Raw genomic sequence first — 24,357 nt, 5'->3', positions numbered from 1 at the left:
GGGGGGGGGGGGGGGGGTGAGAGGTGGTCGCGCTGGGGGTGCACCAGGGGGTGCATTCTATGGGGAGCAGCGAACAGTGTCCCGCTGCGTTCGATTACAACGTCGGGCGTAATAACCGAATTGCCCACGGCCCGTTAAAGCGTTTACACCGCTTGACGGATGATCGACCACGGTGACAACTCGTTTCGGGTAATATATGAATATGGACCGTGGAGCGCGCGTTAACAGACTCCCCGAATGAAAATGGCCGACAGCGTTCGTGCCTTATTTTGCGATAAACACGTGCTCTTTTCTTACAACGATGATCTCGAGTTTTCTTTCACGACATTTCGAATGCTTGAAAAAACTTCAATTACGAAAAGACATCAATTACGCGTATTGCAAAATTGAAACGACTCGTGATCGCGGGTTCAACAAGTTTTAGAATCTATTCAGCTTATTGGAATTATTCTGTACCATGAGAGATGTATACAGACAGCGAGAGAACGTACTAATTAAATTTTTAATACTTGTACACTAAATTAATCGACAAATTGCTTCAATAATACGCTCTCACTCATCGTAATACTACATAATTGCGCGCACGCTGTCAAAAATATGACAATTTCATTATTCTAAAGAGAATCGGGGGTTGAATATAAATCAAGCTACGTTGCGGGGATGTTGTGATACGATTAAAATACTGAAATCGTTACGAGCCTCTCGGTTCCGTCATTTAAGTCACCCCAATTTTGATAACGACGGCCGCATATCGGATTATAACAATCACTCGTAATGACCATGATGCTCACCCGTTAAACTGTTTATACCCGTTTACACCGGTATCGGGTGATCGATCAACGCGCGCGCGGCGGGTTGTCGCGTTTGTAACGAGAACGTAATTCCCATTCTCTCGCTTGCATTCAATAAAGATCACGCTAACGCGCGGTGACGAAAATGACACGTACGTAGAATCGTCCGAAATTGTTTTCCATCGATCGCAATGTCGATTCTTTATCCGCCGCCGACGAATTCAGAATGACTGACGGACAACTTGACTTATCAATTCTGACGATACTCTTCCATTTTACCAGAATAACTTTGATTCATTTCTGAAAATATTATACTATTTCTCGTGCTGTTGAACAATCAATAACTTACTTGTTGTTGGTTTCATCGTGTCAATTAAGTTTAACCTCTAATTACATTTAGTTCTTTCCGTTAAGTCTCTCTAGTTTCGCAAAAAGACGGCTAGTCAATCGAGATTTAAGTTTCCTAACATCGGCGAAGCTGGTTGCAGTGGTTAAGCAATTTCAGGGTTGCCGCAAAACTGGAAATCAGGAAATTGTCAGGGAAATGAGGCAAAATCAGATTTGTGCAAAATAAAACATTTTCATCTTAAAAAAACTTAATACGTTCATCACACTTGCGCAATTTTGAAATACTACCAACTTAATAATTAAAAATGCAAGCACTCAATAATAATTTACATTGTTAAATTGATTTCTCAACAAAATATTCTAAATCATCGGGTGGGAACCAAAATACACACGCTCGAAATTTTACCTAGAAATCAGGGAAAAGTGATGGAATTTTAGGTTGAGGAATTTATGATATTCGCGAGTCTCTCTCTCTCTCTTGTTTTCTCCGCTTCTCTTTCACGAAACGCAATGACCGGCGTGATAACCGAATCGCACACGGATCATTAAAGCGATTAGGCCGGCTGTTGTGGAGGCGGCGATTGCCATTTGTCGTTGCCGCGTGCAGAGAATCCTCGCGTTTTCGCGCGGCGGTGACTCCAAGATGGATTCTCGCGCTGGTTAAAGCCGAGCCGAGTCGTGCCACGCGCGTTTCGGATTAATTACCGTCATTCGATCAAGAACGACATCGCGGCGCATTGGTAATGCGGCATTACAAATGACACGCACGGCCGCGATATATATGCCGGGCTATAAATTACGTGCCGCGCGGCGCGTATACGCGGGGTAGAAATGCGTGAGCCGGTGAAATTGACGTTTTTATTGTTGTTAGTGTTACAACGCGATTTAATGAATTATTATTGCCGTTCGGCAGTGGAACATCGCTTACTTAGCGTGAGATGTTCCGCGACAACCTCGCGAATAATTCAATTTATCGATACTGCGGATGATCCGTTTGAAACGCGCGCGTGCTCTATCTGGTATTCTGCATGTATAACTATTGTTAGCTGTCTAAAGCACCTTTAATGTAAAGTTATAGCTGCGCTTATACGTGGTATATAGAATGTTCTCCGGAAATTTACACGACTTGACAAGATGACGCAATATTGATATATGATAAAGAACAGTGGTAACATATAAGTCATGGATCAGTTTAGGTCATATTCACTCGATATGAACATGAAATATAATTATAGAGATCCTCTAATGAACGCAACAGGGAAGCCACTTTTGATTAGTCGTGTTTTAATTTCTGTGAGAGATAGACGAGAAAAAATATAACAGAACAGAGATAGAAACAGTCAATGTATGTTCTTTCTCGCAAATTTTTGTCATTAAACTACTACTCTGCACACAAAAGTTCGGCTCGTGTCCAAACTCTTATTGAGAGGGGTCTCTAGAAATAATTATACGTGGACTTACTATAATAATGTCAAGGTTGTTTGTAAGGTGGTCCGGTAGAACGCGTTTGCTCACTTCCTCTTCCGGCATGCCGTCGAACCTGTCGTGCTTCTTCCTCTCTTTGTACGTCTTTGCACGTTTCTTGGCCTCTGCGAGTTCCGCTCTGAAAGAGAAAAAAGTAGATACAGAGGGCTTTAATAATACGCTGGATTCCTTTATGCTGTGTCATACGATTCAGCGAAAGGCGCGCAACTATTTCTCTCGATCGGCAGGGCTTTCCGCGTTTGTTTTTTGTCAAGCGCGCCGACGAACTCGTCTTGGACACTCCGCGTTTCGATTTGTAACACTGTAACACAATGTAACGTTTTATCGACCGGGGACTTGTAAGCCGTCGTGAATACGTCGTCGGGAAGAATACACGGATGAATAAGCTCGGATCTCGCGAGATAAAATGACGATGGCAAAACGCAATTTACGGGCTCTATATTTTCTTTATTTTTAAACGAGACATACTCAGGTAATAAAACATGAAAATAATTTTTGGATATAAGTATTAATGAACGCGAATCAATTTTAACGTGAGTTCAAGCATTGTGTGAAAAAAGAAAATGTTAATTAGCGTAGTTCTGCAATGAAATGTACAATAGATGACCGAACACGCTAATTAATGTATTTACGCGTTCTTCCTTTCAAGTTTTATGCAACAGTAGTAGTGCGCGATTTCGTAAAAAATGATAGGGGACGGAGCAGAATATTTATACGTTAGCATAATGGGCCTTTGTGTTTAGCTAGGGAGGGTATTCAATTAAATAGACATACCGGTGTCAAGAGGGTACGAATAATTCTCTCTTAAGATCCTCAATTATAACGTCTTAATGAGCGCGTTATCTCCTGACGTATCTCCGTAATAGCGGCACGCATCTGATCGTGTTACGTTCCTAATATGCGGAACTATTTTTAAGTTTTCGGCCGGCTTCACAAAAATAAGCGCAACTGAAGATCCTATCGGATCAGCAACATGGTGCCCGGTCAGACGGACATTGTTAGCAGAGCGGATATTTTTAACCGCGTGGCTGCATGCAAATATATAACTAACTCTAGTTATATCGAGTCGCGGCTTCGTGACCAGTCCGCGCGTTCAGCTCCGCTTTTCTTTCTACTCATTAACACCCTCTTGTTATAATAATTATAATATTATTGTTACTTCTTCCACTATAGATTGTAAATTCTGAACTTAATTTGACGAAAATTGAATGATTGCGTATAGTGTTATTTATAATAATTCCTTCTGTTGATACATAAACCATGCGTGAAGAAAGCATGATGCTCATCCTTGAAACCGTAAATAAATTTTGACGTCGCGCCTTTTTAAACTGTATTCACTCTCGTGAACGATATTTGGGCTTTTACAATGTTGAATTAAAATGGTTCTTAAATAGCGAGTCTTACCAGACAAGCCTCGTCTCGTGTATAAAATACGTGTATACATATAATTACGTTACAATTACGCAAGCATGTAATTGAATTATAACAAAGGGGGTATATAATCTTGACGTAAAAGCAAGAAGATGCGCACGACTGCATTTAGAATCACAAAGTCAGTATAATCGCAGTCGTTGACAATTGCAATTGATTATATATGGTAGACTCTTACTCCTCGGGGGTGAGTATCATCTCCGACTTTTTTTTGCGGCCTCGCTTCTTCGGTTGATGCGCCAGCTGCGGATTGACGCCGGCGGCGCCGTTCATCACAAGATTCATCTGATGATGTTGTGGCCCGGGCAGCGCCCCGGGCGGCGTCGACGTGGGTGTACCTAGCCCAGGTTGGGCGCCGCCCGGACACGTCATGTTCTCAGGATTGCCGCCGCCGCCGCCGCCGCCTGGACTGCTCGCCGTCCTCATACCACTCATCGACATCTCTTCGTCGACAAACGAATATGGGTCCACTGGCGTCTCGCATTTTATCGCGACCTGAAAAAGAGAATGTCAGCAGACGTCGGTAGATACGAGCTTATCATATTCGGCGCCGTCGTGTCCGCCGGGATAATGCAGGGATTTTGGGACTTCCGTATCCAAATGGAAGTGCTAGAGATCAAGGACGGGAGATAGGAAGACTAGAGAAAGTGTTCTGTTTCCTCATGCTTTCTTCGTTGAATAATTCCATTTCGCGGGGGCAGCTTGATTCGAAATTAAGAATTCGTAGGATAGACTTGCATTTTTATAATCTATAAAAAAATTGAAATATTTGACGATAAATTCCGATGCGGATATTTCTTCATTGCGGTATTAAAGGTAGACCATATTACCGTATTTACTGACCGAATTTCTCGCGTTTTTCTGCGAGTAATACATGCGGGCGAAAGAAAGAAAAATGCTGGCGCACCAGTCGCCGCGAATTATCCTTGTGATATCTCGAATCGCGATGACGGCTGATGTTCCAGCCTAATTTAATTCTACCTCGAAATTACGCCGCGAAATTTTTCGTCGCGTTCGCAAGTTTCGCAGGTGGTCGGCTGCGGAAAAATGAAATTTCTCCTGAGCACGTACAATCCCGACGTAAAACATGTACCGACGATCACGGACACGTACAGTGGCGATCATAAAACGTACGTACCCCAGCCGGCGTTATATGTATGTATATTTCTCTCTCTCTCTCTCTCTCTCTCTCTCTCTCTCTCTCTCTCTCTCTCTTTCTGTCTCTCGTGATGCCCTTGGGGAAATAGTAATAGCGCAATTGCCACATGGACCGAAAATACGCGGCCACGTACAACGTATCAGCCATTCGCGGTTGTAAAATGTGCAGCTGTGTCTCTTTTTTTTGCAAATTGCGCGTGTTACGGACTGACGCGATCACCGTTCTTCTCCCGTTGCACTTTTTGTACCGTCTGCTTTTTGCATTAGCTAAAATCAACTGAGGTTTCAGTGATTTTCTGCCTCTTTTTGAATATGAAATTAGAAAAAAAAAATAGAGGAAGGTTCGTTACAGGTTGGCTATACATAAGCTAATTGCTTTGGATGAGTGACAAGCTCTGTAAGAATTGAATATCTGACAAGATGTGAGTCGGTAATATAAAGGAGGTCAAATTATCTGGAAAGTTCCTTACGTCGATAGAGTTTTGTCATGGCGATATTAACGAGGTTGGTATTAGATGATTAACGCGACAGGTATCCATGCGACGTTTTGTTCCCTGACTCTTTTCGACGTTCGCGCAAAAATCCGATATCTCGTGGACTAAAATAAATGCTTCAAGCGCTATCCCGTCCGATGAAATCAGAAATTATTCAACAAGCCGTTATTGTATTCTGAAGGCTGTCAATAATGCGATAATTTAGCGTATCAATATTCGTATATATTCACCACTCTTAATTTTAAATGATTTCACCATCATTTGTTCATTTTAACGAATGCGGATGCAGAATATTTCGTGCAGTTTGCGGAAATGCAACGTCTATACATCCATCCCGGGTTTAATTTCATTCAGAAATATGTAAGAAAAACAGTGCCGTATTTAATGTTCACTCGGGGAAAAGATCTCGTTGCTTTTTCGACTCCCACGGAAATAAAAGCATAAGAGAATCCGATGGAGAGAGTTTTTTTTTTTTTATCGCAACACACATAACCCTCGTTTTTCGACCTGACTGTATGGTCTTTCCAGTCGGTGTAGCCGCGCTCTTGACCCGCTGATAACCCTGCGTAATCGAGGTCGAAATCCCGCGAAGATAAGAGCTGCACTGACTGGTAGTTACCGATAACGCGTTATCCCTACCCTACCCTTTTTCACACAGGGCTCTGGCTTCGCTCGAAAGTCACCGACAATATTCCACACACGATAAGAACATACGTGCGCGCATGCTCCATTGTTATTATTTGCGAACAAAAGGACCGTGGCGAGTGTCGCGAATGTAACGCACAGATTTGTTTTATCCGACGATGTTAAAGCACAATATTTGCGTTAAAAAATAGGTAAATATAGAAGATTTTTATTGCGAGACATTGCGCAAAGGATGTTTGTTTATCGATTTGAAGAGCCATTAATCTATACGTTTCGGGAAAAATATCCGTCGCGCCGTTGTGATAATAAATAAAGGCAAACGTACACTACACCTCCGCTTATCTATCTCCACTTTTCGTCTGTCTTTCCTCAAGTAATAATTGAGTCGCATTCAAAAGAGAACAACAATTATACATATATACAAAAATTAATATGTAGAGAAATTGAAAAAGGTATATATTTCGCTCTATAGTCCCCTCTATAGACGGCTATTCGTTTCTTCGATTGTCTCGGGAAAAGGAGTCTATACTTGGAGTATCTGGCTCGTTTACGTAGAAACAATTGGACGTCAGAGAATTTAGGGAAGGGTTAAGTAAAACAATGTGAAATAGGATGAAGAAAAGAGGAGCGTGATAATGCGAACTCGATAAATCCGGGACGTGTTCACGGTTAACAATTCGATCAACGGAAATTCGCTTCGCTCGTCGGCCGTTCATTCGTTAAAATGAGGAGCCGGTAAAACCGAGATCGATCGGTCGTCACGTCACGAGATAATTTTCGAGAAAAAGACTATCGATCCCGACAGCGGATAACAACTTTGCGGATATAATGGCAATTTAATATCGGATGAAATTTCTGTAATTCGCGCGCGATAGCGCCGATAGCCAAATTGGGGGAGCTGGGCAACCTGCAATTAATTCATGAGCGGAAAATGTGCGTTCTGATTGAAATCCCTGAAAATTACCACCGTCAAAATATTCAACCGAATCACAAAGCTTTTATTTTGCCGGTTTGTAATGTGAAAAAGCCAAAAGCCGCTGGAAGGATGCAATATAACTCGCCCCTTTCTGTATTTCTTTCGCGCGTAATATGTGAATTATATCTTGTACCTCTTGATGCAGATACATATACAAGATATATCACAAGGTTATTTATATTTATTACTTTCTCATTAATGAATCCGGTTTTCAATATAAAAATATAAAAGGATTTTTCATCGAACAAAACGTGAAACGTTGTTGCTGAAATACCATCCTGAAATTATATTTCCATGATATTTATTAACAGAAATTTTTTCATCGCACATTTCTGCACGAAATTTTATAATCGTGTAACAATCAAAGAAATTATGCAGATATAAACTAAATTCGCGGAAACTACTCGTTTAGAGATCTTTCGCCCGCGTATTAAGTGGAAAATAAGTAATACCGCGGCCCATCCACGGCTTTCATTGTACCGCAACAGAGGTAATGTTGCGTAAGTAGATCGTAAAACTAACATGAAAATGCAAATCGCCGCGCGCGGCATTGCGAAAATCCCGGAGTGGCGATTGCGTGCGTCTTTATTGCAATTTATTGCTCGTAATTTTGATTGCAAGGTGCTAGATACGCCAATACGGTTCCTAATGAGAATCGTCTGTGCTTTTTATTGGCTAATAAGTTTGATGTTTTACGTGCGTTTTTTTTTCCTTTATACGTAATAACATATTTTTTCCTTCATCGATTATCGAGTATCGCTCTGAAGATCGCGAAGACTCTTATCGATCTCGAATGCGTTATTTCTAATTTAATTATTATTCTTGTTTATAAATATGATCGTCTCTGATCAACACATTTTAAATCGCGCACTTTATCGCATTATAGAATTTCGAGATAATCGTATCGTGCACAGTAAATTTTATATTATTATCAATGCGTTACACGAGCATTATTTTATTACGAAAGAGAGTATTTAATCGTTTCGAATTATATATCATATATGGTATATATATATATATATATACACACACATATCAAGGATTTTAATTTTTATATATTCATTACGTATAGATAATCGAATATATATGAGCATTAATTTTAGATTGTTACATTAGTGTAAATTAGATGAAATATTACATATAATCCAAAACTCTGACATAAGATCGATTGAGAATATGCCGTATGAACATCACACGCAACCTCGGCATAATTACAACCAATCACTTGAATGTATACATATTCTGCAAGCATATGCATTATTCCCGACATTTCAACGTTGTAATTTAGCCGCAAAACGTCTGAATTATAGTTCCTCAAACGTGACGATTTTGCGATATGAAAGGTACATCTTTTTTTCAAGACACTTATTCCGATATGATTATTTTCGAGACATCGCGGTAATAAAATTACGAGTAGCTTGGCCAGCAGCAGCAGAGTAGTAGTAGGCGAATATGAAAAACTCACCTGTCCGAGGGCGGAGGCGGTCGAGCCCGGCTGCTGGGGTTGATGCGCTGTCGCCGATATCGGCGTGAGGGGCGTGTGCGGCGTGTGCGGTGTGTGCGGCGTGTGTGGTGTCAGTGGCGTGTGATACTGCTGACTGCTGTCACCGCCGGTGCTCCTCATCTCGAGGTCCGGACTCGTCTCGTAACCGTCGTCCCTCGCCTCCTGCTTCACCATCACCCCTGCACACAGAGACAAGGACAGGGCGACGCCCTTTAGATTTTCGGAGCTCGTGTTCTCATCGTCCCGACAGCCCCGGGAGGCCTTCTCGAGCCTCCCGAGCGTCGTGGAGCGAAAAATGTTCTCACGCGACAACGTGCCGCCGCCGCCACGTTATTGCGGTGATTAACACTTTATAGCCGCGCGCGCGCGCGATAATAACTCCCCATCCCCCCGAGTTCGCTCTGTAAAGGGTTATGGAAAAAAAGATTGTAGAATGAACTGAGAAGTTGGAGCGAACTTTAAGAGTGAATTACCTATATATAATAATTTACTAATGCTCTCGAAAGGAATACTAATTAAATCACTATATTTGTATTAACGTTACATTAACATGTCGTGATAAATGGTGCAGGAGCGAGACTTCTTTCGCCTAATTTTAGTTCCTCGGCGCAAACGTAGACATCAGACTCCCGTGACGGCTCGTTAATCATTTTCCAAGTGTTTCTTCTATTTTCCTCCCGCGTACACACGTTAACTAGCTCGAATTATCGCGCTATTAATTCGCGCAGGAACTCCTGTCACTCATCTCGTCGTATACTTGCTCCGCGTAACTGAGAGAGCAAATGAGTGACTCATCGAGAGTCTAACTCTAATCTCGGCGGCAGCTACAGGTAAACAGGCACCAGTTGAATTTTCTGCTCGAGCTAGATACAGCTATACCAAGCGGTTTGCCCGCTCTGAATCAAAGTGCGCTTCGAACTTTCGATATTTGTTCGCAAACTTTTTCAAACGATCGAATTTATCTTTTCTACGGCTTTAAAATCGAGGGAAAATGCCTGGCAAGTTGTAACTTTCTCCCACGTCGGCTTCCCGTCGAGACAAAATTTACCGCTATATATCGCCGATGAAAAATAATTCTTGACAAGATTGTGCAAAGTAATCTTTCTCGAATAAAGTGCTAAGCGCGAGTTCGAAATAATTTTTATTGGCTGAGACGAAAGTTTCGTATCTAGTGTTTCGTTTGATTTAATTGCTCGTTAACGAGAGGTCTTGTCTACTTTTTGCATCTGCAACTGTGTGAAGACAGTTATCCGATATAAAAATGAATATATGCTAGCAGCTGGCTGGCATGAAAGAATGAAACGTCATTAAAGACATTGTCCATCAATTCTATAATACGTCGCGTCGCCGCGTTAATAAAGCTCTCAAAGTAATGCCGATAATTTGATGGGGAATAAATAAACGAGGCATTTTAAGTGATTTAAAAGATTATTGTATAATCCTTGGGCCGAACCGCAACCTTTCGCTCGGTTTAGTATCACCCCGAACAAGTTTTATTGCCGGCGGTATCGTCGATGGTAATTTAATAGCTGAGGAGTACCGAGAGAAACGAGTTAATCGCTCGTCAGAAGATTTACCGGTTAGCCGTTGAAAGCCCCCGGTAACGGCAAATACATTAAAACCCAGCCCACTCGCGCCCATCCGCTCGCTGTCCGACGACGCGTAGAATTGTTCAATTGACCCAGAGAAAAATATTCCACGGATTGATGACTGACAGCCCGGTGAGACGGCGTGTTTGTAATTGGCCTCGGATTTTGCCCCGCGCGTATATTTCGGCACGATTGTCGTGCGCCCGCCACACGCATCGGCGATAACGTGCGCCAACCTGTCCAGATCGCTCTCGGGAAATATTTTTTTTACAATTTCGCGCCAATTGTCGTCGGTGATATCAACACACGGCATTCAAACTCGCTTGCTTTATCGTCGCTAGTAGATATACGACTTTTCCTTGCAAATCGAATAATCGCGAGGATTCTTATCGTTGTAAAAAAACAAAATTATGGGAAAAATTGAAATTGCCATTTGCCTGAAAAAGCTCGAGATCCGGATGTTTTCCGTACCTACGTGGCGAAAGTATCGCAAATAGAAAGGCGTGCGATACTTAAGAGAATCCCATTATAATGAAAATTAATTTCGTAATAAGCTCGCGTTGAAATGAAGCTTTTTCATTGATTGCGCGTTCCGCGCAATTTCCGAGCGCCCGTCGACCCTTTTTCGTCATGAAATTCCATGCGAATCTGTTTAATGGCTCGCTCGCAATCGCGAATAAACGCGGGGACGAGCTTTTTGCAGGCTCTCACGCACGTGCGTACATGTATGAGTCGCCGCGACCGCATGTTCGCGCGCGTTCTCTCTCTCCACGCGGGCTTGTGTCACACAGTAGCGAAAAATATAAAATTAATATTATATCCGATCCCCGCGCGCGATACCTTCCTCTCCCTTCCTCTCTCTGAGTATCCTTTTGCCGCGATAATCGCGCGATATTGAATCGTCATGAGGCGGATAATTTTTTGCCCCCTTCTGCGCGCCGAGAGACTGCCCAGCCGAGCCGCAGCCCGGCTAAAATACCAGAGTCAATATTTTCAAATATTCGCCCGACGTTTGATATTTGCAAATTATACACGTATGAGGACTGTGCGTGCGAGCGAGGGAGCGAGAAAGTTGCGAACCGCGCGCACGCGATCGGCTCGCCCGCCAGTTTATGAAAGAGAATTCAGCCAATAAATTTAATGCAACGCTAATTTAATCGGAAGAAAATTTTGCCGGGCAATTTTTTTCGGGACCCGCTAATTAATGAGCACCGGCATGTGGCGCGCGCGCTCTCTCTCTCTCTCTCTCTCTCTCTTTCTCTTTTTCCACTTTTATTGCGAGTCGCGGCGGCGGCTTTATTCCGCCTGTACGCGGTCGGTAGTAATTAAATGCAACGAACGCGCGAATGTTGCACGGCATATTGAATTAGCGGAATTGTTTTCGAATCTTTTGCGGAGAGAGCGAGATTCGCGCGCCAATGTCACCACGATATTCAGCTCGAGCTGGCTATTTTTTTATTCTTACCTTGAGAACTCGCGCAACTCATTGTCGTCGTGCCATTTGGTCCTCCATTCTGTACCGGTGACGGATACCTGAAAACAAAAACGAGCACTTTCGTAAGATATATCTTTCTATAGATAATAAATGTTTGTGTGACATATAAAATTATATCGATTGAATAAGAATAAAAATTGTAAAAATACATTAACTTTACTATTATATTTCTTCACGCTTTGTACTTATTGTAAAATGTTTTTGCTTTTCAGACGCGGTTATTTCGGATCACCAGTACGCCGCTCCGCAGCAACAGGTAATACTATTCGATTGTCTAGTTAATGATAAGCTATCTTTTAAGATTTAACGATGTCCGTCGGACGTATGCATTGTGCAGCAGCAGCATAGTTAAAATCGATGTGGAAAGTGATAATGGGATTACTGTAATTTCCCCGTGCAGTTATTTAATCAATCTTAAGCATGTGTACGTATAATTTCGTAAATTTAACTTCTCATTAAAACGACCAATCAATAATCTAGGAGCTAATTACGTATTATTTCAATATCCTTTTGTCAGCGTTTTTCCAACATAATTTAACATTTTATCGAATTTTCCTTTGATATTGAAAATATCGAATATTACATTTGACAAACCCATTACGAAAGCGGTACTTAATTTAATTAATTTTCAAATTAGCTGTAATGTTCTTTTAGTTAGCTCTTCCCTGTCACATTTAAAAGGGAAAGAGCCTCGGAAACGGTTTTTCTCTAATTAAAATTTCCGTAATGTGATTGTCCTTTATCAAGATAGTTTCTTGTGTATGTTTTCATTTATGTCGGTAGCAAAAAAGGGATTGTAAATCTCTTCCGCTTTAATTTACGTTCACGCTCGTGCCACGATTTTGGATTATACGTGTCACACTTTCTATTTTTTATATTAATTTCTTTACGCGGTTATCACGCAAATATCCCGCTGCTGTATTTCCTAAAGTTATTACACAGACAAGACAAGTGGATGAAGACTCCACAAGTTTTATAAGTTTTAGTTCATGTGACGTAACATGGCGCTTATTCGTAAAATTATTTTATATACAGTTTTTAATTTTATTTAAAGAGAGAGAGAGAGAGAGAGAGAGAGAGAGAGAGAGAGAGAGAGAGAGAGAAAAGTGTTGTGCAAAGTTAGTTAAAAAACGTTGCGGCGGCGGCGGTTATTGAAGAGTAATTATTGTTGCGTACGTTAAAAAATCCGTTGAAAGCACAGTAAGATGTGTAAAGTAATATCATTTAATTTACGTTCAACAGTACGACGTATCGATCTCGATTACGTCACGGGCGAAGTAATAAAGAGACGCATTAACAATTTAAATACAATGCTGATGCAATGATAACGCACGTCGTCGCGCAATTTTATTTAACGGTTACACGATAGCGTCGTTTATTTTATTAGAGGACTTGAACATTTTTTTTTAAAAAAGCGAACAAGAACATATAAATTCTAGGAAATTAATGTTTGCGCTGATAATCCTGCGGATGGGCAATTTGCATTTATCACGGACGCAACGTCGATTTTTCAAAATTTATCTTTTCGATATACATGCAGACCACTCAATTAGGGATTATTCGAAGAGGAAAAAAAAGGAATGTCGATTTATAACAGAGGGGGAGGAAGGGTGCCTTGTTCCGTCTCGGATGGTGAACGCGCGCACCATTTAATTGATTGTGCCCGGCCGCGGACGCGCGAGCGGCAATTATGATCGCGTCCTCTCTCTATTCCACCGCGCGTCCCTCTGTCTGCCGACTAATTATGAGGCGCACTACGCGCTCATGCCGTTGCCACGCGCGTCGAAATCGTTTTGCGCGGATTACAGATATTATCGGACGGTCGCGATATTAGAGGCCGCGCGCGCGCGCGCGGGATGAGCGTCGTCGAGCGACACTTAATTATCGCGCGTAGCCGAGCGAGGAACGTGTCGTGTCGTTACGACGACGTTGCGAAGCATCGATACCTGATCGTCAGTCCACCGCACTCGTCGGGAACATGGTTGAACTTTAACTGGAATTAACCTTTTCGCCAAAGCACACTGTTGAGCTGCTGCTGCTGGCGCCTCTTTTAAAAATGCGCAAGGCAAGCATGTGCACCGCGATTACGGTGCATGTTTATTATTCCCATGTAGATTACCGACATCTTGATTGATCGTTTCTTAGAGCTTTCTTGATCGCCGACAGTATGTCACCTTGGCTATAAACGCATATGCATATTTTTATATGCGACCAAAGGGTTAACAAGAAAACGTTGCCTTATACGTTAGGAAACGAGTCTGGTTACATTCTGATTGGAACTCTATAGTTGAAAATCAGAGATTCATTCCTATAATTTGAAATAATTAGAATTCTGATTGATATTTTTTATCAGGATCTTCTGCTTCGTCCATTTTTAAGCAAAAATGTTCTCAATGTACATTCAAATATAATGACCACAGCACAGACTTTTACATAAAATCAACCAATCAAAAAGTTTTGTTTTTCCTGAAATTGGAGGAGAGGAAGGATTCTGATTCTGTGGTTGATTATGCGTTAGTCTGCGTGATGCGGCCTTAAATTATCTATGTGCGAGCGGATTTTTACGTTTGATAGGCAAGCTATTAGTTCGAACGAACAGTTTTTAAAAATATCACTCACCGTTTCTGGGTGGCAAACGAAAAGATATAATAGCTGCAGCTTTAATGACGACAATTACGTCGACGACATTTAAAAGAAGACCCAGTGACAAAAAATTATTTGCCATATGCGAGGTAGAACGGGGAATGCCATTGAGATTATAAATAGCAAAGATTACGGAGACGGCGTTGCGCATACATACGCGGATATATAATTATATCCTGAAAGTAACTAATCACTTGTTGTTTTCCGTATTGCAAAAGAGGATGTGCCTCGTTGAGATCTATGCGGTGTCCCGGATGAGACCAACAAATTTCTCTACGATTCTAATTATCATTGCAACACCATATGACGACATAAGACGTATCTGCGAATAATTTTTAACCAAGTTTCTACCGTTCAAACGCATCTAACTTGAATTGTTTTTTTTATTAATTTATAAGTTGAGACGAAGTTCGAAAGAGCAGCGATAAAATGATAGAAAATCTAGGACAAAGTTACGGAGGGAAAGGCCATGTCTTAACCGCTTTCGATATCTCGCGTTTCGAGCTTGTATGGATGCGAGCTCCATTCCGAACGGCTGCGGAATCGGGTAATTACGGTCTTTGACGTTATTGAGCCTCGCGCGATTAGAACCGATGTGCAGCAATGTCAGGATTATCTAATGAGGTGAGATTATCCTCATGGGAAGTCGCAATTAGCGGTTTAATTTGTCTCTGAATACAATCAAGCGCGATCAGACTTCATCTCTGCGAAGAGACATATCGCGTTTATTTTTGTGAAAAAGAGTTGAAAAAAATATTTTCGAGTCCTCTTCCAGGTTTTTGCTCCGCCTATTTACGCTTGCAAATTTTATATATCACATATATGTTTACGCTAACAAATGTATAAAAAATTAGAGAAATAATCGCAATTTTTGTTTTTTAATTGAAACAATATTCATTTCAACGATGTGATATAAAATATGCATGTGATGTCCAGTTGCACAAATACATTGTCAAGTAATAGTGGATTTAATGAAGCGTATGTATACACGATCTATATATATATTATGATAAAATGATTTCCATTACACCCCCTCACGTGATTCGAGAAGGGGATGACACCCCGGATATATAGTAGTAATACGTTTGCAGTCATCGGTTTGGTTTACTCATGGATGGATTCTAAAAGCTCTGTCATCCGACACTAGGGAAAGTCATTCGATGAACCATTGACGGCGATGTAGACTGCCGGTCGTGCCTCCTTCTCCCGACATCGCAGATTGTTGTTGTTGCCGTTTTCAGGTTCATACGATACGTGTAATACAGCCGCGCGTGGATGCAACGACGACGCAAATATTTTGCGCGAGACTAAACGTAAATATCACGGCACGCGCAACGATATTTAATATCTCGGCTCTTTTCCATTATTTCCGTCTATATATTAAAATCCGGATGCGCATTTTCGAAATCGCGGGCAAAAACAGGGACGCGCCGGCGGCCGTGTGTATTGTATACGCGAGCCATTTTAATTTCATACCTGCGCATTCAATATCATTTTAGCGCCGCGAGCCGCCAAACCGGAGCTAATAGGCGAAAAAATGTTTTTGTTGTCGACGCATTAATATAGGAGAGCGTGGCGTTTTATCGGCGATATCAGTTTTAAACGTTATCACTCGAGAATATTTATTCTTTCGGATATTTTTACCTCGCATCTCTTCAATGGAGCAAAGTGGGACAAAGAGGAACCCATAGTAAGCAATTTGTGTCTTTTAAATATGATTGTACGTATGGAATTTACGAAAATTTCTGTGAGAACAGTCATTGTATTAAACAGACTCTCGAGTTAGACATTCGATATTATATACGATTAAAGTTTTAATATTTAATTTGTTCCATTCTGTTTATTTATAGCCATCATTAAATTATTTGAGATATACACACACACACACACACACACACACACACACACACACACATATACATATATATATATGTGTGTGTGTGTGTGTGTGTGTGTGTGTGTGTAAAAGATGCCGAGATTTATTTATTGGCACATGATGAGTGTTTCGCAGTTTTAATTTTCAACAAGCATACAAGCACGATCTTTTCATATAAATGCAAATATTTATTTATTATTATATATTCATTTATTATTTTATATCTGTGGCAAAAATTTACTCGACGATATTAAATCTTTTTCATTACCAACGCTGCTTGTAAACAAATATTCTGTTATAGATTTTATTGAATAATTATATTATTTTCATAAAAGAATAATAAATATTTTTATATTAATAACAAATGTATGTGTTATAGAAAAAAAAAAGTGCTGACAGCTTTTAAACTGCAAATCGGAAACAGAACGAATTTATATTCATTAATTAATCGTCGTTGATACGCGCGTTTATTTATCGATGTGCGCTATTTACGATCTCGTTATTTCTTACTCTGGTGGATGAATTAATATCGCATTCGCGGGTAATAAGCCGGCCGGCCCGCGTCGTAATTGGCAAAGCAGCGGGTATCACAAATGATTTCAACCTGTTTAACCATACGCTGTATCTTTTGCTTCGAATGTGTCTTGCCTCAGATCATATGCGTGACGCACGGCGATGACGACTATGAGGGCATTATATTTGCCGCAAATTTACGCGGTCGGTATATTGTAGGAAGGAAAGAAGAAGGCAGAAATCGACTCACGGCCAACTCGGGTAATAACGTCAAGTCGGGGCCTAAATATCATAATTATCATAGCCCGAGAGAGAGAAATCCACCGTTCGTCGTCGTCGTCGTCGTCGTCGCCGCCGCCGCCGCCGTTTCTCCACGCACGTTATCTGCGGTGGTGGAGGGAGAGCGAACGGGGCTTTAAACCGTTCCTACCGTGCAATTACAGTCCGCGCAATAGTCCGCCATTATCTAGAGACGAGTCTATCAATATTGCACGGCCGCGTCTGGATAAAAGGAAAAAAGTTTCCCGCGCCAGCACGTGCCTTCTTGCCTCGCAGTTTGTCGTCTTCGGCGAATTGTGCTCCTGTTCGTAATACGAGCAGTCAAAATCAGCAGTCACTGAATGACGCGTAAGAATTCTGCGAGAGAGACAAAAAAATTCGCGCTGTCTCTCTCTCTCTCTCTCTCTCTCTCTTCGTATGTATTTTTAAAGAATTTACGTCAAGGCTATGACTCAAGGTCGAGCTTCTTTTTTTCGCAAGCAGCATGTTATAGCGTAGTACAACCGCGCGCGTAGAGTCCATTAAGGCAATTTGCGATACGCGGAACGGAAATAATGACGGATTTGAAAATTAATGCCGATGATGCGGACCATTCAGTCATTGTCATTTATCTTGTCTCCGCAGCGAAACGTGACATTCGACAAGATCTGTTTCAACACAGTGATTCATACGTGCAGTTACGCTCGTCTTTGAAAGGCGTATCTGCAAATTAACTCGTTTATCAGCTGTTATCTATTCGTGTCAAAGGAACCTTCGAATGCATCGCGCACGGCGCATACGCGCCGATAAGTTGCCGTACAAGGTGAACTGAAGTAAAGAATTAACAAATGCGAAATTGCGTAAACTATTCTGGTGATCGACTCGAAGTCGACTAAATATCAATTTTAGAATTATTAAGTGAACAATAATTTTTATGCGAAACAAGCGTATATACCTCCGACCAACAGTTTATCTATTTATCTTTCGTTAAATAAAGTATCGATGTTGCGATTATATTACATGTATTAATATCAAGTTCAGCATGACATTCGCGGGAAGTAATTTTACATTTATTTTTATGCATCGCGGTAATTAGATGTATAATTATTTGCATTTTTTCCCCTTTTTTTTATCAGCGTGTCTTACATGAGTAAATGTTTAAAAGTTACAACATCGCGATATAATGTGCATGCGTGTTTAACATATTACATAAATTATTACGTGTTCACGCAACTGGATTTATTGCGTTTTGCATCAAAAGGATACTCTAACAGAATTGATACTTTAATTACACAAGTTGATATGTAATATAATTTCTGCGTGCTGCTTGCGATCAACGGGTGGACAAACGTGTCTTACAGCGACTGCGACAGACAACTGCAATGTGACAGAAAAAAGTGAGTGACGGCGAAATAGTTACGTAAAATGTTGCAGCTCTGGGAGTCTTTACGATTCGATAAAACGACCGAAGCGGACTAAGTTAGATTTATTTCCTTCCGTGAGTTGTCAGAATCATTCGTTGCACTTCCATAACAAACATTTATCCGTTGACGGCCTCGTTAAAAAAGAAGAAAAGACAAAATAGAAGGAGGAGACTCTCTTTCTTGATTTTTTTTCGTCTTTGTGAGAACGAGTTTTTGATTTTTAAATTACACTCAATTATGTTGCTATATTTGTCACAATTGTCAAGGGGAAGGAGAATACTTCAACAACACACGAATCCTCTCACGCTGCTTTTCAAACGAGACATATTGGAAACATGACATGAAATATAATTTGCAACCAATATTACAATATTTTTCAACATGATCTTTTTCATATCCGATAAAGGTTCTGAGTTTATTTCGATCGATATTACATCCGAGAGAGTCACTACAGTTTTCGCTTTATTTGTTTCTCTTAACTATATCTACGAGCACTTAAAAAATTGTAAATGCAATTGTATTGTTATATAAAAATTATTTTCTACGTGAAAGATGTAAGAAGAAATGCGATTTTTGTTGCAGGCGTTATATTACATCTAGTTGAACTATAAGCCCCAATTTCCACGCGCGCGCGTTACATAAAAGATTTAATATAAAACTGTAACGAATTAAAATTTTTATTAACAAAAATTAATGAAAATTGTTTTAAAAAAAGAATCAATGAAAGTCGTTCTAACGATCAGTTATCCTCCAAAACGCTGAATACATTAATAATTTCCTTTGCAGCAGGATGGATTTATTTCCCTGAAATCTCCTATCGCATAAGAAATTACGCTGTTAAAATGCGCTGCTAATCCTCATAATTGTAGCACGCGCATTTCCGTCTCTCTTACGAAAAAGTTGCCACTAGTTGAAAAAAGCGAGAAAAAGTTACATCCGCGGAAACGTTGCAAGGGCATACCGCGCGTAAGTGCATAGTTTTTATAAATGGTAGATTTTCATGCTATAACCCGTTGAATGATTCATCTCGGGGTACATTATTACTTAAGGAAACTTAAACTATTACATTTTCGTACCCCATCTCGTAATGGACGTAATGCCATACTTGAGCAATGAAACAGAGTTTACAGATATTATTAGTTGGTTCATGATTTTTTGTTTTATAAAATATTTGCGAATTTTATATTACACAAATTATTTTTTGCAATCACAATACTTGAAAAAATTTATTACAAAGGTTTACACTTAAGTAAAAAAATTCCAAGACATCGAAGTTTTCTATATAACCGAATTGTTATTTTCTACATAATTTTATATACATAATAAAATTGCAATTTATATACATTATATAATATTATAGAATATTAGTATATAAAATTGTTTTTCACGTATATACTAAATACAACGGTTATTCATTTATATATAATTAAAATTATGCGATGTGAAATCCATGATTATACATATACGTGTATCAATCTGTCATCTATCAATTACTTATTAATTACTTAACTTTATTTCTCGATTAGAGATTGATTTTTTATGCGCATATATTACGCTCGTTATTGATCAGTTATTAATTGCGAATTGTAACTGCTGTGTATGTAAACTACTTATCTTCCTACATATTTAACAAATTTAAACAGCTGAATTAATTCTAACTTGAAAGAATGTTTGAATTAATATTCATTTAAAGAACGAGATTGCTGTTTTCGCGCGCGTTTCAATCGGAAAAGATATTTAAAAAATTCTTGAAAAAATTCTTAAATTAATATTCAATTAAAGAACGAGGTTTCTATTTTCGTTTCAATCGGAAAGATATTTATATCTAGAATCTGCTTTATTATTAATAATTCTTATCCAATTTCTTACATTTCGAGAAGAGTCCGAGTTTAATAAACTAAGAAGACAAGATTAAGTTGTATTATATGTCGATTATTTTCTGTTTTTGTTTCTTAATAAAATTTATTTTTTATTAAATCTGGATTTATCGCGCGATATCATTTCTTTCGGAACGCGAGTAATGATAGACACTAATTTACAAATACTTTTTCAATCAAAGCAAAGACCCATTTTATTTGTCGGATAAACGTTAATTTACAAGATTATACATTTCTTTGAAAACGCAAGGAATACGGTTTAATTTTGAATTCGTCAAAAATTTCGTCTGCGATAATAGTCGGTGCTCGCAACTTTAGCAAGACTATTGCCGGAGCGCGGCGCGGCGCGGCGCGGCGTTATGTTTACGTCATTACCTTTGTGTCGTTGGTGTGGCGCGGTTCAAGTGCGTAGGCGACGGAGGCGCGTGCCTCGTTGTGCGTCGCGTCGTGGTGTTATTATCTCTCGAAACGCGGTCGCGACAGGAGCTTCCGAATGCATTCTTGTCGCACGCGAATAACCACTCGCTATCAATTTGACATCCGCGACGTATTTTGCTACAATATCTCTCAACGGTGCCGGTAGACTGATTTTTGTATCGCGCTTTCGACACTTGTTTTTCGTACGATCGCATATTATATATCACGTACGCGTAGTAACATGTGCGAGTACACACATACTTCTTGACACACTCATACCCATATATCTACGTGTGTGTGTGTGTGTGTGTGTACCTCGCTTCCATTCTCGCGACGAGACGGCAAGTAAAACGATGTAAGATTATTTCACAACGTCGAATTTCATTCAAATGGTAACGACACGTTCGCGGTGTGTATACAAAGTGTTCGGCCGTTGTTTTTGTCTTGTTTACATTCGTATGGCGAGACTTGCTCCGGTCGGCCGGTCAGCGTGGCGTATGTATACTCCGTGCAATCCGTGCAATTCTCCTTCGACGCGCGATAGCGACAAGTTGCGATTCGTACAAATTACAATAGATCTGTTCTTTTTTAGAAGAACATCTTGCACAATCCGTATTTTCTCTTTTTCTCTCCAACGTGAAAAGAAATAAGATCGGCTTTTTGTTCCTGCAACTTTCTCTTTCTTGCTTTCACCAAATATCAAACATATTTTTATCTCACTTTAAGTTGTAAAAAATATACTAGTACAATTGTGCAAGAAGTTGAACTGGAAAGAACAGGCCTAAAATATGTATTTATCAAAAGTATATTTCATGTGAGGTTTAAAGAGTAAGTGCACAGAAACCTCGAAGCAATACATTGGAAAAAAGTAACGGAAAGGTGTGATTCAACGACTATTTATTGGTTGTGTAGATACATTCGCGAGGCTTCTCGTTTAAAATATGTCGCGCCTATATATGATAGTAAAGCATTCATTGTCCGTTCTTATTTCAAGACCGGCTTAGGTAATATCTTAATGATTGATTACATCTTCAGATTGTACAGTTTGCGCAACTAATGCTTTCAAACCCTATGACATCACGCCCACTGTTTAGGCATCGCGTTTACCTTCACAATCATTTTCACAATCAGTTTATGGCCGTAGTCGAAGAAAAATAGTTGTAGACTAGTTCTCTCCTTTTCTAGCAGTAAGTTGATTGGTAGCATAAAACTTATTTAGTCACCAATCAGTTCACTGCTAGAAAAGAAGAGAACTATTCCACGACCGTTTCTCTATCAAGTCTTCAGCTTCTCTCCATATGAACGCTTCGTCTCTCGCTTCGTCTATATCCTATAAGTCTATATGGACTGAACCATCTTATTGGAGAAACTCGCGTATTTCCGGCAATTCCCGCTAGTCCATCCGACTGTACGATCATGCGAACTCTGTTTCGCCATACAAACGCCTAATGGCCGTATCACACTAGCGACTGCGACTTTTTCTCGACCAATTAGGAAGCAGCAATCAGCGACTATGACTGGCTATTTACTGACTATTATACTGGCTACTATTTGGTCGACCGTCCATTTTTCCGAGTCGCAATCGCAGTCGCAACCAATTATATGACGTCTCTATTGTTACGTGATGCATGTAAATGATAATGCTCGGCAATGATGATGCTTGGTATGATTGAAATACAGTCAATCGCAGTCGCAGCTGCGAGTCGCTAGTGTGATACGGCCATAACCAGGAAGATAACACGCAATGCCAAACGAGAGTTGAAAGATATATTAATTGCGCGAACTGTACTTGAGACAATTTTATACAGATATAAGAATCGAATACCGACAGCACGCTACTTTTTCAGATAGATTGTTGTTTCAAAGCGTCGCATAGAACACATTAGTTGCTTTCCATTTACACCGATTCTCAGATAATCCTTACTTGTGACGTCATAACTCAATTGAATGCGCGTTCCTTTTGCATTCTGACAAGTGAGATTCGACTGAGGTTTTTACTTACAAATTGCACAAGATTGAGATCATGTGCTTTACTGAGCCTCGTAGACTCACTTTAAAATTGAGGTTATAAACCTGTGTTGGTATTTGTGTTAATTTTACCAAAGTAAGCAAGTAGTGACGTCATTAATCTGAGTATCTCATACTCGGCTCACTTCAGACTCAGTTTCACTTGTGTGGAAATGGGAAACAAACATTAACATTGAGAGAGAGAGACGCGGTGCGATTTAGTCAGTAAATTTGGGCGCAAATTAATTTTATGTCGCGATATCTATCAATCAGGACGTGGAAATTCGACGTTGCTGAACATCAAGTTCATCGCAGTTCTTATTCGCTAGTATACTTTCTTCACGTAACAGGCGTTTCACACGATCTGCTTGTTCGAAACACAACATCGAAACATCGAGGACGCCAGGAAAGCAATGAAAAGATATGATGTATTGATTTATTCATCGTACGCGTCCCAAAGTTCTCACGTCCGAAATGCATCTTCGAACATTGAGTCTCGATTGTACATTTACGTTTGGAACACTGTTAACTTGACCCACGTTGTATCAAGTTGGCGAGACTGTTTAACGGACCGTCGCATAGTGATGCCACAGAAGTAATCGGTTACGAGTCGTAACATGATTTAATTAATAAATTTGGCCAAAAATTAACCTTACGTTATGTCCATCAATCGGTTGTTGTCGTAGACAATCGTTCCTGTTGCGCCTTCATCATGAATATTGCGTGTACAAGATAAAGCTGAGATCATTATATATTAAGTGCCATGTGCTCGTATTAGCCGTATTTTCGTGAGTGATATTGTGAATGCTGAAGAAGGGAAAGTCTATGAAGAGAAGGTCTAGGAGACGTCGGACTATGTCGGAGCAACTATGAGATGAGTAACTTTTTTGTCGTTTCATCAAGTAGGATTCAATTATCGGAATCGATCGTTTACGAATTTGTGTGCGCTGCTATAATTCGATTATGTTTGCGTGCTCTTTTATAGAAGAGGACGTGTCGCCCCGACACAGTCTGACGTCGATCGGTGAGTAATACAATCAAATATTGTTTACTTATATATATATCGAGATAATGATCTATGAAATCTAACGGATTAAAAATATCTTTTATCAAATCTATGAAAAAAATATTGGATAGACATGCATATTGAATCGAGAGAGTGAAAATATTAGAGGTAAAGGTGAGATTTTTCATAGGTCTATTGCATCATAAATGGGCTAAGACGGATCAGTATACATATTTAAACATATCGTGTTATTATTTATTTAAATGCAAGAATAAAAAAATAATATTTCATTGGTAGAGTAAGCTTGGTGAGAAAAAAGTGATAGATATTAGATTTACCTGATGAAGACTTTACCAACCTTTTTCATTTTTTACATTTCTAGATAAGTGAGGTTTTCAAGAGACACCTTTAAGAACATCA

At 40.0% G+C, this 24,357-nt stretch overlaps 1 protein-coding gene across 1 annotated transcript in view; it reads right to left on the bottom strand.

Annotated features, from left to right (window-relative positions):
- The window catches only part of Tdg (Thymine DNA glycosylase), a 110,101-nt gene that overhangs the window by 30,294 nt on the left and 55,450 nt on the right, over nt 1-24,357 (bottom strand). The window contains exons 2-5 of the mRNA XM_018547665.1: nt 11,887-11,954; nt 8,794-9,011; nt 4,234-4,550; nt 2,601-2,742 (exon numbers count right to left, since the gene is read on the bottom strand). Coding sequence (XP_018403167.1) covers nt 2,601-2,742; nt 4,234-4,550; nt 8,794-9,011; nt 11,887-11,954 — 745 coding nt within the window. The remainder of the gene's footprint in view (nt 1-2,600; nt 2,743-4,233; nt 4,551-8,793; nt 9,012-11,886; nt 11,955-24,357) is intronic.

Source organism: Cyphomyrmex costatus, unplaced genomic scaffold (assembly GCF_001594065.2).
Source record: "Cyphomyrmex costatus isolate MS0001 unplaced genomic scaffold, Ccosl1.0 scaffold67, whole genome shotgun sequence".
Taxonomy (NCBI): Eukaryota; Metazoa; Arthropoda; class Insecta; order Hymenoptera; family Formicidae; genus Cyphomyrmex; species Cyphomyrmex costatus.
The sequence above is the reverse complement of the archived record's forward strand: the minus strand, read 5'-3'. Positions and strand labels throughout refer to the sequence as shown.